Source organism: Gymnoscopelus microlampas (genome assembly GCF_963454915.1).
Source record: "Gymnoscopelus microlampas genome assembly, chromosome: 20".
Lineage (NCBI taxonomy): Eukaryota > Metazoa > Chordata > Actinopteri > Myctophiformes > Myctophidae > Gymnoscopelus > Gymnoscopelus microlampas.
Genome location: NC_139957.1, coordinates 2,431,694 through 2,446,923, shown reverse-complemented (window position 1 = coordinate 2,446,923; position 15,230 = coordinate 2,431,694). Strand labels below are relative to the sequence as shown.

The following is a 15,230-nucleotide window of genomic DNA, read 5'->3' as shown; positions in this document are numbered from 1 at the left end:
ACAAAACAGCTGTGAGTTACTGTGACATTAAACCAAGGGAGTTTTGGCTTTGATCACTAAACCACTCATATTCATTATCAACATGGATGTTTTTTTGTTGTTGTTTTGATCAGTCATTTTGTTTTCGCTGGTGTGTTTTACCATGAGTAATTTACCGATTATACACACCATGGCATAATACGTTGTGTTATAATCTACAGTATATGTGAGCTCATTCTTAAGCATGTGAATGTACAAGAACATTGTTTCGGTGCAAGGACCTTCATCGGGTTATCTTGAACCAGAAAGGATGTAAAGTAGGTTGGTGAAAGGTCAGATGAAAACACAAGGTACATATTTCTCTGAGCCGTTTATCTAGAACAGTTACACTGCCAACCAAGGGGCAGTTTGTTATGCCTCAGCAAAAGAATTGATCCCAATGCAAAATAGATAGTGGTGACTTCTTTTTCTTTTCATATCCAGTATATCAGATCATTATATTTGCAAATATTTATTAGAGCCAGTACCTATAAAAGTAAGTCAAACTCAACACATAATCTTGCCAATTAACAAAAGCTAATATCACAAATATAGTATTACTTCTAGGCCTCCTACATCCACACATACAGGCATCCAGCATGAGAGAATGTGGTGGAAATGATTTGGCATCTCATGGCGATATGCGTTATTGGTGACCTGAACCGTGACCTATGGTAGTCCTTTTTTCTTTTACACATATACTGGCCATCTATTTTAAAATATATCTTAACCTATTAGGAATGAAATGTTTCTGAAAACCCCTTGTAAACCATCTTCAGGTTTTTGTCCTTGCATTAAGAACTGTCTCGCCCGGACCCTAACGATCATTGTAATCATACCATGATTGGAGCCCATCTCGTGTCCTCATGTTTTTGCGTGTTATTTTTTTGTTTTGTTTTACATGCATTAAACCACATCTACGCGTCGTTATCGGCGTTTCGTCGTGTGAACTCCTTAATCACACCCTTACTAACCTCACTCCCTTATCCCCCCTTTTCTCCCAACTCCCCCCTCCCTCCCCCTCCCCCCCCATAATCACCACCCAGACCTCGAGGACCCGCCGATCACGCTGACGACGACGACCCGCCCCTCCCGGATGCGCCACTCCTCCCAGAGCGAGGAGGCCCCGCCCACTCCCTGCTCCTCCGAGGTGTTCCGGGGGGGCGACCTGGACGCCGCGCCCTCCTCCTCCTCCGCCTCCTCCTCGCTCCCGCGGAGCAGCAGCGCCTCCGACGTCATGGAGCCCTTCATCGCCGAGCGGGTCAAAGGTGACCGCCCCCAAAACGAACACCACTTCTTGCCCCCTTCTGATACTTCCCACCAACACCCCCCCCCCACCACCACCACCACTACTTCCTCCTTACTCACAGCCAATAGCCTCGCAGCGCCACCCTCTCCCTCACGACCCCCTTACTCTCCCGGCCCCTTCGCCCCCCCCCCCGCCAACGGCGTAGTCTCCTCCTCCCTGGACGACAGCATCGCGTGCGACCGGTCGTGGCCCGGGGTCGCCGCCCGAAGCCCCGTTAGCTCCGGCTCCGACTGGGCGAGCGCCTCGGATTCCGCCTTCTCTGCTTTCTCTCCCGAAAGGGAGCTGGACGAAGAGGAAGAGGAAGGCAGGGACGCGGTGGAGGAGGACGACTTGTTCTCCTCCATCAGGGAGTACCTCAGCAACAGGGGGGGCGACAGAGGAGGGGATAGAGTAGAGGAGACGGCGGCGGCGGGGAGAGACCCCCTCGGGCTCGCGTCGTCGGAAAGCGGCGGGCCCGTCCGCTCGCCGCACGTCTCCGTGCAGACGGGGATAGTGAAGACGCAGGCGGGGCAGACGACGGGGCAGCCCGGCGAGGCGAGGCTGGTGGGCAGGGAGGACAGGCAGACGGGTAAAGACGACAGACAGGTAAGTAAGCCGCTGCGACAGAGCAGCGTGGATTCGGCGGAGGACAGCGAGACGGAGCAGCGCAGCATCTACGAGTGTCTGGAGATGCAGTGCGACTGGGCGCCTCCCGGCAGCTGGGGAGCGAGCTCCACGCCGGAGCGACAGGCCGGCGAGAAAGATAGGAAAGGAGGCGTGGGAGAGCGGGGAAAGGGAGGCACCGGCGGGGAAAAGGTGGAGGGGACGGGCGACGCCGCCGTAGGGGAGAGGGAAGGGGAGTGGGAAAAGGTAGAGGAAGGGGCCGAGGAGAGCTTCTGCGAGGTTAGAGAAGACGCCGCCGAGATAGAGTCTAGCACCGAGTCAACGCAACCCCAACAGACCCCAGCCAAGGGCCTGGAGCAGCCCATGCCCGCCAAGATGCCCCGCGGCCGCCCCAAGAAGCGGCTCGTCCGGGGGTTCCACGTCAGCTTCCAGCCCTCGACCGACTCGGTCCAGTTCCACAACCCCCTGGAGAGCAAAGAGGCCCACTGGAGGGCCAGGCTGCGGCGCCTCAGTCACTTCCACACGCACAGTCACTCGGCGGGCGAAAGGCCCCCGCCCGGCGGGGCTAAGGCAGGGATAGGGAGCTCAGGTAAGGTCGGGGGGAGTTTCGACGGGCTTAGCCACGCGGCGGGCGCATGCGAGAAAGCGGGGAACGCCGGTGACCTCGCGTTTTCCGGCTCCGTCGGGGATCAGGCCGGGAGCGCGGCGGCAGGCACCGGGGGTCTAGAAAACAAGGCCGGGGTGGGAGCCAGGGACAAGGACAAAGAGCAGCAGGCGGCGCCATCTGGCCCGGGCACCGAGGCTCGCCCCGAGACGACGGCGCCAAGCGCTCCAGGCTCGGGGATGCGCGCCCGCCTGGGGCGCTCCTCGCGCTCCCGCTCCCAAGAGCCGCGCAGCAGCGCCTCCTCCTCCCGCCACAACCAGGTGGCTCGGCTGGGCGGCGTCTATAAGACGGTGGTTCACGCCCTCTCCTCCAAGCCCCACCCCGCCCGGGGCCAGGGCTCATCCCAGGGCTCGTCCCCCCAGCGGCAGCATCATGGCCGGGCGTCCGGGGGCGACGCGTCTCTCAGGGAGCTCTACTCGCACGTCCTGGGCTACTTTGGACGCAAGACGCCGGCGGCGCCAGGTGAGGATCGCAAAGCCGAAACGAAAGCCGCTCACCCACCCCGGACACCACATCAGTAAAACATCAACAAACCAGTGCTGTTGGGGAAAGACAGATAATCTTTCATCTAAAGCATAAACACCAGCAACTCTTCTTTTCCTATTTTTTTTCCTGTTTTTTAACCGGTTTGTTGTGATGAATGGTTTTATTTTTTTGGCTGAAACTCATCATCTTGCTGCTGGACTGAAACTCAAACTCCCTTCTGGTTATTTTTGTGTGTGTTTTTTCCTCTTGAACGTAAGCCCCTACGCCAAGCCCGCCTCCCCCATTCAAGCCCTATACCCACCCCCACCCTGTACCTCCCCCCCCCCTCTCCTCTTCTCTCCTCTCCTCCTCAGGCTTTGGGACTTTGAACTCGACTCCTCCTCCTCCTCCTCCTTCTTTGCTGTCCCCCCCCCCCCCCCCTCTCCCCCGCCCTACTCTCCACCTCCTGGATGTTGCATGCGGCCTCCTCGCGCCTCCTTCACCTCCTCCCCCCGGACTCCAGCCATTTTCAGGCTTGCAGAAGAAAACACAAGCGACAGAAACGGCACAGCTGGCCATAATAATAAAACAAAGTCAGTGAAAGGAAAGAAAAAGGGAACGTGGCAATGCAGAAAAAGCTCAGTGCATAAACAAAAAAAACATCCACGTTACCAATGTTTGCCCAAGCATTCACTGCTTTTCCTTGTTGGCTCATAGGAGGTTTACGTGTTATTAAATGTGCTACTGTATGTCTTACATGTGCACGTTCAGGTGAAACCTAGTTTAGATAAGGGACGTTTAGATAGAAAGCCTGTTAGAACAAAGAGGACACGAAACCACCAGAGGGCAGCACACGTCCTTATTTGAGAATGGCCTACCTCACTATGACAAACCCATGGAAATGGAATGGATAGAAAGGGTATCCACATTTGCCCAAGTCGCAGTTGTTCAAATGCTTTTTTTCCCCTGGTGTACTGTTAGGTACTCTACAGTATGTCCTATTATTACTAAAGTGCCTGACGACTGATGAGCAAACTATAGAAACGCATGGCGGAGCCTTTTTGTAATGTCGTAAGGCTCGTGCACAGGTCATGTACGGTCGGAAAACACCCTTTTCTATTCATTCTGATTCTGTGGGAACAACTGCTGTTTCTGTGGAAGAACGTGGAGGGGAACAATATCCTGTCAGCCCATCGGCGTCAGAACTACGCTGCGCTCTCCGGGGCGAGTGTGTTGTTCATTACACAAAACCTAGTTCTGTCTGGCTGCGATGACATCAAGTCCTCTTCACAGTCTTCCTATAGTCTTCCACGTGTGTTGTCTGTAGATCTAGTATTAATATTTGCAAATAATTTGGATTGTTTGTTTCTACTCCACTTTTTTTTTTACCAGATGGGTGGAATTTCCCACATAAGAGTGACACAAGGGACATCCTGACAAGTCAGTTCAACTTTGCTGACACATTTGGAATTACTGTGACGTGGTTAGCCCCACCCATCTGGCACTCTTCTGCAGATTAAAACACACACTTTACAAATAATTATTTGCAGGTCCCGTTCGGACCCAGGCCTGGTTGTCTGTCTGTCTGGCTGTGTGTGTACTAGCTAGGACTGTGCAATTAGCGTTAGCTAACATCACAGCTTCAATGTCGCACTACATTGCCTGTGTCCTCGACACTGGCAATACTAGCTGCTTCATGTTAGCACCACAACATCGACCCATCCACAGTACAGTTCCTTTCTGGAAGGTACTGAGCCAGTCTACGGTCACTTCACCCCGCCAGCTAAATTGTGTACAACATTGTAGGTTATTGCGCACTTAAGAACCCATTCGATTCAAAAGCTAACGCCCCCAAACTGGCAAGATTTGGCAACACATACTCTATGTATCATTTATGTGTGACTTTTGCATAGCCCGTGCGGTATAGCTGGCCTATTCTCTGCAAAGACGTTTAGTGTAGGACGAAAACAGGACGGGCCTAGCACACAGCCCAGGGGGACTCCAGTCAACTAAGTACAGGGTTTAAGCACTGGTGAAGTACAAAAGTATTGGTATCCAAATGTACTTAAAGTACCAAAAGTAAAGGTACTGAATGTTTGAAAATTGCAGATCTACAAGCTCACAACGCGTCGCGATGCGACGCGTTGTGAGCTTGTAGATCAGCTATTTTCAAATAGCCTATGTATAAAATAGGGCTAAAGTGGTTAATGTATGTTTTATAATGTAATAATTTACATCTGCAAAGTAACTAGTAACTAAAGTTTTCGAATAATTGTAGTGGAGTAAAAGTATAATATTTGCCTCTGAGACGTGGTGGAGTAGAAGTAAAAGAATAGTCGATTGGAAACACTCCAGTAAAGTAAAAAGTACCTCAAAACTGTGCTTAAGTACAGTACTTGAGTAAATGTACTTATTTACTTTACACCATTGGGTTTAAGTGATTAACCCGTTCACTGGCTGGCTGACTGCTACCTACTACCTAACCCGCAAGCAACATACTGTGAACTCACGTTCAATAGGCTCTATGCACAGCAGCCATATTATCACTTCCTTCCCAGGTGTTACCAATGATACTAATGAAGGCTCTGTTCCATTTAGTCTAGCACAGTGGTTTCCACGACCCCCATAACTCTGAGAGTGTACACACCTGTAAGGGGCCATTTGGAAGCCCATGAGGGTCCCTGGACCCCAACTGTAGACCCACTGGTGTAACAGAGTGTTTCCAGTGAGCCAACATGCACAATACCAGCACCCTGACTCTGTTTGACCAGAATGGAACAGAGCCTCCATTAGTATCATTGGTAACACCTGTGAATGTCTTCATAATATGGCTGCTGAATAGAGCCAATTGAACCGGAGATAAATGAAACTAACGTATGCAGCCTGTTTGGACGTTAACAAGGTGATCTGTTTCTCTCTCTCTCTCTGGCTTGCTCTCGCTCTGCATGGTGTGAGTTAATATCCTGCACTCTGCTTCTCTGGTTGGTCGTAAACGTGTCGTGCCATTTGGTTTTTCTTTTAACACTGGTCCTATATGGTAGCCCATACACACTAGGACTACTTGGTATTCAATACAGGGAAAGTCCACGCTAGAACAATAAGGTGGTTAACCCATTAAGACCGGGGACGCATGTGTGTCATTTTAATATTTATTTGGGCTATTTTTGAAAAAATCGTGAACATTTGTGCAAATCTTTGAATTTATATATTTGTTTTTAAAGGGAACATTTTTGACTCAAATCTTTGCTTCTGGGGGGTCCCAATTCCAAAACATCCTTGAGTCCTTGACATGAAAAAGTTTGAGAACCACTGATATAGAAACGTACGTTTAAAAAAAACAACTGTTAGGATTTAGAAGACATTTGTAGAATCCCCAGAAGCAAAGATTTGAGTTAAAAATGTTAGCTTTAAAAAATAAATATATATATATATATATTCAAAAGATTTGCACAAACTTTCAAGATTTTTTCAAAAATAGCAGATCTACATGCCGTGCTATGAGCTTGTAGATCTGCTATTTTTGAATAGCCCAAAGCAATCAAAAAATGACAGATTCTTTCCCGGTCTAAATGGGTTAAGGAGTCAATGTGAACAGCTCGCTTTCCAAGATGGAAAGTTCAAACACTAAAGGCTCAAGTCTGTGATGTAAAGATGACGGGGAATAATTCATGTGAATTCAATTTTAGAGTGGATTTTTCCCATTATAAATAAAACATCCTGGTAGCTTGGAGGGGTACGGTGACATTTCCAGTGTATAATCACCTCTAGTATACCAACTGCTGGCAAGTCCATTGTATATCAGGTCCTCGGACAATGCTAACAAGCTGTTCGTTGATGTTAATTCCCTCAAATTGTGGCACAAAGGAAAAAGACCGAGCAAAACAAACAAGAAAATGTTGCTGTATCCCTTTAAATTATACCAGAGCCTGGAGTCAGGAAAGGCAGAACAACACGCAAATGCTGCTTCACTACATCAAAGAAAAGTGAATAATAATGAACAGATTATAACATTTACAGGCTTTCTATACATACTCATATAGCCTCAAGTCTAATGCACGTCGTTCCGCAAAGTATGAGGTAGAGAGTAGACGTTCAGGCTAGGACACATGTTGCAGGCTATATGTTTCAGAGTCATTGCTGTTACGTTGTATGTCGAACGTTACATTTCGGAGCTATGTCCATCTGTCTCTGTGCGTCTCTCTGTCTGTCTGTCTGTCTGTCTGTCTGTGTGCACCTGTGTGCATGACTATGTACACCTGTGTCTTTGTCTGTCTGCGTCTCTGTCTTCAGCCCGATTGTACAGCCATTCTTCTGTTCATGCGATGTCCAAGCCGTCGTCCAACCGCCTGCGTGTGCCTTACCGTGCGTTGTGTGTGTGTGTGTGTGGGGTGGGTGTGTTTGTGTGTATGGGTGTAGCTAACAAAGAGGAGCGAGAGGTGGTGCAGAAGGCGCGCCCCGTCTCCAGCGACGTGGGCAGCGCCAACCCCAACTTCCCCGACCTCATGGACGAGTTCATCCAGGAGAGACTCCGGGCCAGAGGAACGGCGGTCAGTACGGCACGGCGAACGCACCCGTTTTTTACACTTCAAATTCAAACTTTGTTCAATTCAAAGCCTGCAATAGGCTCTATGCACAGCAGCCATATTATCACTTCCTTCACAGGTGTTACCAATGATACTAATGAAGGCTCTGTTCCATTTAGTGTAGCACAGTGGTTTCCACGACCCCCATAACTCTGAGAGTGTACAAATGACACCCGTAAGGGGCCATTTGGAAGCCCATGAGGGTCCCTGGACCCCAACTGTAGACCCACTGGTCTAACAGAGTGTTTCCAGTGAGCCAACATGCACAATATCAGCACCCTGACTCTGTTTGACCAGAATGGAACAGAGCCTTCGTTAGTATCATTGGTAACACCTGTGAATGTCTTCATAATATGGCTGCTGTGAATAGAGCCTATCCCTAACCGTTATGTCCTACCCGGGATTCGAACCTTTGACCTCCCTTGCACGATAGACCTCATTTTTTTTTACAGCTCAGGGAAGAGGCAATCACTGCTCATGGGCTTTGTCAAACCAGTATGGAGACCACATCCAGCCACTGCAGATGTGCTAGTTATAATGTATTAACCCATTAAGACCTGGAACTTTGTCATTTTTAGATTTGAGCTAAAAAAGCATTATTTTACACTTTGGGCTATTCAAAAATAGCAGATATACAAGCTCGTAGCGCGGCACCGAGTGCCGCGCTACGAGCTTGTATATCTGCTATTTTTGAAAATGTGTGCAAATCTTCTGAATATACAGTATATATTTTCAAAGCAAACATTTTTAATTCAAATCTTTGCTTCTGGGGGGTCCCTGGAACAAAATATTTTGATGGGGGTCCGCGGCCAAATACATATAATATTTGGGGTCCTTGACATGAAAAAGATTGAGCACCGCTGATATAGAAACATACGTTTTTCAGAAAACTGTTGAGATTTAGGAGACATGTAGAACAGGTCTCAATGGGTTAAGACCAATATTCAAATGTCATTTCTGAGGAATGTTAAACAGCCCTACTGTCCACTCACACAGGGTCGTCGCGGAAGCAGCCCCGGCAGCCTGGAGGTTCCCCGGGACCTGCCCGAGCTCCTGGAGCAGGGGCAGGGGTCTCGGCCCTCGGACGACCACCGGCCCATAGACGACCCCGGGGTGCCCTCCGAGTGGACGTCGCCCGCCAGCGCCAGCGGCTCTGATGTCATCAGCTCGGACAGCCAATCGGACTCCTTCAACGCCTTTCAGTATTCCACCTGCAAGTTTGACAGTAAGGCTTTGTGTGTGTGTGTAGTATATTATTAACCCATTGAGACCGGGAACGCATCTGTGTCATTTTTAGATTTCTTTGGCTATTCAAAAATAGCAGATCTACAAGCTCACAGCGCGGCACCAAGTGCCGTGCTATGAGCTTGTAGATCTGCAACAAAAAAAAAGTGCAAATGTTTGAATATATGTATTTATTTAACTCAAATATTTGCTTCTGGGGGTCCCTGGAACAACATATTTTGAGATGGGGTGGGTGGGAAGGGGTCCGCGTACACATTCATATCATTTTGGAGGTCCTTGACATGAAAAAAGTTTGAGGACCTGTTAGGATATTGTGCAGTAGGCAATATACACACAGATGTGCCATTTCAAAACTTCAAATGTCCTGCCATCGCCAAGACAGTAAATTTTGAGGGGATTCCCTGGGCAATAAGAGGGACAAAGAAGGGCATTTAAAATGCTGAATTATTTTGATGATCACTGCTTTTATGATGCTAATTAATTTGAGCAACTGGTCAAGGACCTCTTCAAATCACCTTTCACCTCATAATGAGTCTGACACCTTCTTCTTTTGTTCTCATGTATATGGATGTCTGTTGAAGGGAAAAACGGGGGTGTGTAGTTGACAACTTCTTTTCAGGGGCAAATCAGTGCATTTTTAAGGCCAGAACAGGGAGGAAAAAATGCCTTTTCAGGGCACATTCAGGGAAAGAACAGTAACGTGTGAAGTTTTGAAGTGGCACATCTGTACATACATATCTTTTCACATCTTGCACCCATGTTTTGTTTATTTTCATTTATTGTTTTGGCACCGTTTCTGTACGTCACAACGGCAGCCGGCCACTGGAGGTGCGGCTATATAAGTGAACGTCATCACGCCGAGGACAGGAGGAGGAAGTGTTTGAAGAGCGTGGCGGCTCGGTTGTTTGGAGTTGCGGGTTGGGAGTTAGTAACGTTCGGTACACAGTACATACGGAGGCCACCTCTCAACTACAGATTTAGAAGATAAGCGACGGATGGATAGCGCTGTCCTACTGTGCCTTGTAGTTTCTAAAGGAAGTGAGAAGAGTGGAGCTTCGCGTACGATAAGAAGTTACTGACGGTCCCACCGTAGTGATATCCAGTGTCGGTGTGGTACAGAGACTAATACATACTTAAATAGCACAAAAACCCTACGGGAGGAAAAAAAGAAGAAAACCGAAAAAATACCATAAAAAGAACGTGGGTTATTATCCCCGCACCTGAACAGTGAAAGATCCAGCATCTCGCTCCGGCTGTGAGGGCCAACGCCAGTGCTGGCCGTAGCCAGTAGGTGAGTGGAGCTGGGGGGTTGTTGACGTGGGAACAGTGCCATATTGTTTTAGTTTGCCATATATATACACGCTCACACGCACGCACACACACCTTTTAGGTCAGGGTAGCTCCTATCTATGGTGTTTAGCGAGCCGGTAGGAATAGCCCGTGACAGACCACTGATGGTATAGCAATGTAAGTTTAAAAAAAAAAAAAAAAAGTTAGGATTTAGAAGACATTTATAGAATCCCCCAGAAGCAAAGATTTGAGTTAAAAAATATATTTAAAAGTATATATAGTCAAACTTTTTTAGAATGTCGCCTCACAGCTAGAAGGTCCTGGGTTCGATTCCCGCCGGGGATGCTGTGGGCGTGTCTTCTCCTCCGCCATCAGCGCCCATACCCTAGGTGGGGTTGACGAAAGGGCCTACTCTGTGTGGAGTTTGCATGTTCTCCCCGTGTCTCTCAGGGTAGTTAATACCCTCACAAAAACATGTAGTAATCCTGGTCACTATACCGCCTCCCCCATGACAGCCGGGGCGCCTGATGGAGGGGAAGGGAACTGGTTGGAATAACGTGTTCCTTCCACGCGCTACGTCCAACCAGGGAAACTCCCCCCTGTCAGGTGACAAGAAGGTCAGTTGGCTCTCATGCATTGAAGGAGGCATGAGCTCGGCCCTGGCCTCCCTAGGCTGGTGAGGGGAGTGTAGTGCCCAGGATCACTTAGAAAATTGGCACCGGGTGAAAAATAAGGGTTACAAAATTGTGGGATTAAAAAAAAAAAATATATATATATATATATATATATACCGGTAGTCAAAGATTTGCACACATTTTCAAGATTTTTCAAAAGTAGCAGATCTACACGCTCATAGTATGGCACTCAGTGCTATGAGCTGACAAATATGTCTGTCTGTCTAGTGTCTATCTAAAAATGGCAGCTCACCACTCAGTCTGGCTTGACGCCGACTTTAACTTCAACGTGTTTTGTTCAGATTTCACTTTCACCTCAGAGGCGTGTGGAGCAGGAGGTGGGGGCGGTGGAGGGCGAGGAAGCTCATTGGACCAGGACAGCCTGGGAGGGGGCGTGGCCTGTGAGGAACAGGAAGTAGCCAGCCTGACCACGCTGCACATCGACTCGGAGACCAGCAGCTTGAGTCACACCGTCACCGTTACCGGTACGCACGTTTGTCTGTATGTGTTTATCATTCATCTGTCGGTATCTATCTATAGACTATGGAGCCCCAGTCCGAGGTTCGATGACAAGGGTGACAACAAATGCCGGGTGATTTGTTTAAACCATATTTATTCACAAAAACTATGAGAATAGGCTCTACAGCAGCCATGTTATCACTTCTTTCACAGGTGTTACCAATGATACTAATGAAGGCTCTGTTCCATTTAGTCTAGCACAGTGGTTTCCACGACCCCCACAACTCTGAGAGTGTACAAATGGAACCAAATGGACCCGTAGTTACACACCTGTAAGGGGCCATTTGGAAGCCCATGAGGGTCCCTGGACCCCAACTGTAGACCCACTGGTGTAACAGAGTGTTTCCAGTGAGCCAACATGCACAATATCAGCACCCTGACTCTGTTTGACCAGAATGGAACGGAGCCTTCATTAGTATCATTGGTAACACCTGTGAATGTCTTCGTAATATGGCTGCTGTGAATAGAGCCTATATAGCAGACTGTTCTCACCAATCCCAGCAAAACGGCGACGTCTGGTCATCCTGTATACAATGTATTCCTATAAGAATGCGTGTGTGAACCATAGACTGTATAAAAGAGATGGACAAAGTGACGCCCGCCAGACTCTACAGACCGTGAATGAAGCCTACAGATGTGCCATTTCAAAACTTCAAATGTCGTGCCATCGCCAAGACAGTACATTTTCAGGGGATTCCCAGGGCAATAAGAGGGACAAAGAAGGGCATTTAAAATGCTGAATTATTTTGATGATCACTGCTTTTATGATGCTAATTAATTTGAGCAACTGGTCAAGGACCTCTTCAAATCACCTTTCGCCTCATAATGAGTCTGACACCTTCTTCAACACACATTCTTTTGTTCTCATGTATATGGATGTCTGTTGAAGGGAAAAACGGGGGTGTGTAGTGACAACTTCTTTTCAGGGGCAAAACAGTGAATTTTTAAGGGCAGAACAGGGAGGAAAAAAATGCATTTTCAGGGCACTTTCAGGGAAAGAACAGTAACGTGTGAAGTTTTGAAGTGGCACATCTGTATTTGTCAGCAATTTCAAATCCGCCATCTTTCTGTATCGCGTCATATCGCGTCATAGCTAATGCAACCGGAAATCAATGCTATTGGTTTGGTAGCTTGTCAATCAAATCATCCCGCCCCTCCTAGAGCATATCCTACTTTATGGTCAATTTTAAAATAAAGTGATCCAAATTCTGCCGTTTTTCGCTTCTCACGCTGTTTGGTGAACCCCCCCAAGGTTGGTGCCCTGTGCTGCGCTGCTTTTATCCGCCAGATTGGGACGATCGCGTCATATTTTGCACCATTACGGTGCGTTCATCATCGGTGACGAGTGCCTCTAACAGCCGCTGCTGGCTGCGTGCAGCGAGCTGCGAGTCGCAGCATGTCTGTGTGTCAGGATGCGACGCAACACTCACACAATCACGTGCAGCATGCGTCCCCTCCCCCTGCGCCTAATGGCTGTACATGGGGCCGACGTGTGCTTCAGCGTGATTGTGTGAGTGTGGCTTCAGGAAGTAAATTCCTAGCCTCGATCTCCAGGCTTTTATTTTTTATTTTTGCTAAAAAATAAAGGCTTGGAAATTCCTGTCCCAGCTGTTGGTGCGCAAAAGCGCCTCGCGTCGTCTGATGTGCCGTGCATTATTTATTTTGGGTGCGCATGCGCACCTGCGCACCAGTTATGTGCACCCCTGTTTATGACAATGTTTATTAAGGTAAGAAAATCAAGTCTAAAGTTCGTCAAAAACCCACCCACTTTTTATTGAGAGAAATTCTCTCTGACACCAGCAGGGGTAAAACAGCGAAACTACAGGCCATTCATATGAGCTGTCACTTGAACTCACTTCCTATATAGACTCAATTTCAAAGGCCAATGCTGGGCCCTTGGGTGTGAATTCAGCATAAGACTGGTTCTTTTGAAAATCAAAAGTGCAATTGATCCTTTAAGTGTTTGTCTCTCTCCGTCTGTCTGTCTGTCTCTCTGTGTGTGTGTGTATATATATATATATATGTGTGTGTGTCTATGGTTATGTGTGTAGGTTCAGAGAGTGCGTCTCCCATGCATTCCCTGGGGGGTTCTCGATCCCAGACCCCGTCTCCCGCCACACTGACGGCGGAGCACGCAGACCACCACACGCACTCGCACTCACACACGCACCTCCAGCTGGAGCAGAAGATGCACCACTCGGTCCTGCAGACTCCCGATGACCTGGGTAACACGAATGCACATGTCAACACATACAAAAATCTTCAACGTCAATGGTTTTAGCGATATATCTTTCCTATACTGTAGGGGTGAGATGTGTCCCTCGATGCACACTGTAACTGCTTAAAAAGCATTTGGTTCTCCCCGAATGTTTATGAAAATGTTTCTAGCACTTGAGGTCAGAGTGGTTTTGTCCAGACGCAAATGTATAACGAAAGTTATACATTTCCCACTGTCACATGTCAACACCATCATTTTTAAGTGTTGTTTTTCGTTTGGTGTGCTTCTTTACTTTTGTATTTAATGTGTATTTGGAGCTACCTGTGAATGAGACCTCTGCAATAGGGATGGGGCAATATATCAATATTATATTGATCGTGGTATGAGGCTAGAAATGGTAAAATTATCGTCTAATAATAATAATAATAATAATAATACACTTTATTTGTATAGCACCTTTCATGACATGAAATGCAGCTCAAGTGCTTTACAGAGCAAGAATACAATTACAACTAATTTAACAATAAAGCAAAAACGAAAAGCAAAAGCATAAAACAGCATTAAAATAATAGCAAAAGGCCCCTGTCGGGTGACAAGAAGGTCAGTTGGCTCTCGTGCACTGAAGGAAGCATGGGCTCGGCCCTGGCCTCCCCAGGCTGTGGGGGACTGGTCTAACGCTGGTGTAGGGCTGGTGTAGTGCCCAGGATCACTTAGGAAATTGGCACCGGGTGAAAAAAATGGGTTACAAAAATCGCGGGATAAAAAATAGAATAAAAGAAAATAAGGCAGTGATATGGTATACTGTACATGTTGTCTTTTCCTGGTTGTTTTTATCACTTTGCCTATTTACCTTTAGCTCACAATGTTTCACATACAGTAGCAACACGTTTTTTTGTTATTTTTGTACATTTTGGAATAAAAATATATAATATCACCACGATACAACATTATCGTCACAGTGTCGCTATCGAGGGATTTGGTCTGAAATACTGTGACATTTGACTTTGACCATATCGCCCCCGGGCCCTTACACTCATACAGTACACTGACCGGTCAAAACTGGTCCATTCTGTCTTTGTGTTTGTCTCTCTCGAACAACGACGCAGAAGCCAGCGAGTTCCCCGGCGAGGACGGCAGCGTGATGGCGGGCGGCTCGCTGACCGGCTGGCACGCCGACGTGGCCACGGTGATGTGGCGGAGGATGCTGGGGATCCTGGGAGACGTGAACACCATCAAAGACCCCGAGATCCACGCGCAGGTGTTTGACTGCCTGTGTGAACTGTGGCAGAACCTGGCCAAGGTGAGCGTTGTGTGATTTTGTTCACAGTGGTGGGAAAAAGTACTCTGATGGTTTTACTTAACCCATTAAGACCTGGAACTGTGTCATTTTTAGATTTGAGCTAAAAAGCATTATTTTACACTTTGGGCTATTCAAAAATAGCAGATATACAAGCTCATAGCGCGGCACCGAGTGCCGCGCTATGAGCTTGTAGATCTGCTATTTTTGGAAAACCGTGAAAATGTGTGCAAATCTTTGAATATAAATACTTTTAAAGCGAACATTTTTAACTCTATTCTTTGCTTCTGGGGGGTCCCTGGAACAAAATATTTTGATGGGGGTCCGCGGCCAAATACATATAAT

The 15,230-nt window shown here is 47.6% G+C and overlaps 1 protein-coding gene across 4 annotated transcripts in view; it reads left to right on the top strand.

Annotated features, from left to right (window-relative positions):
- The window catches only part of ralgapa1 (Ral GTPase activating protein catalytic subunit alpha 1), a 147,107-nt gene that overhangs the window by 44,771 nt on the left and 87,106 nt on the right, over positions 1–15,230 (top strand). For 2 of the 4 annotated variants that reach the window (XM_084043982.1, XM_084043984.1), the window contains exons 18-23: positions 1,065–1,286; positions 7,476–7,606; positions 8,639–8,867; positions 11,154–11,336; positions 13,422–13,595; positions 14,695–14,888. In XM_084043982.1, the coding sequence (XP_083900108.1) occupies positions 1,065–1,286; positions 7,476–7,606; positions 8,639–8,867; positions 11,154–11,336; positions 13,422–13,595; positions 14,695–14,888 (1,133 nt within the window). Of the gene's footprint in view, positions 1–1,064; positions 1,287–7,475; positions 7,607–8,638; positions 8,882–11,153; positions 11,337–13,421; positions 13,596–14,694; positions 14,889–15,230 lie in introns of all 4 variants that reach the window. The other 2 variants (XM_084043983.1, XM_084043985.1) reach the window with 2 other exon arrangements.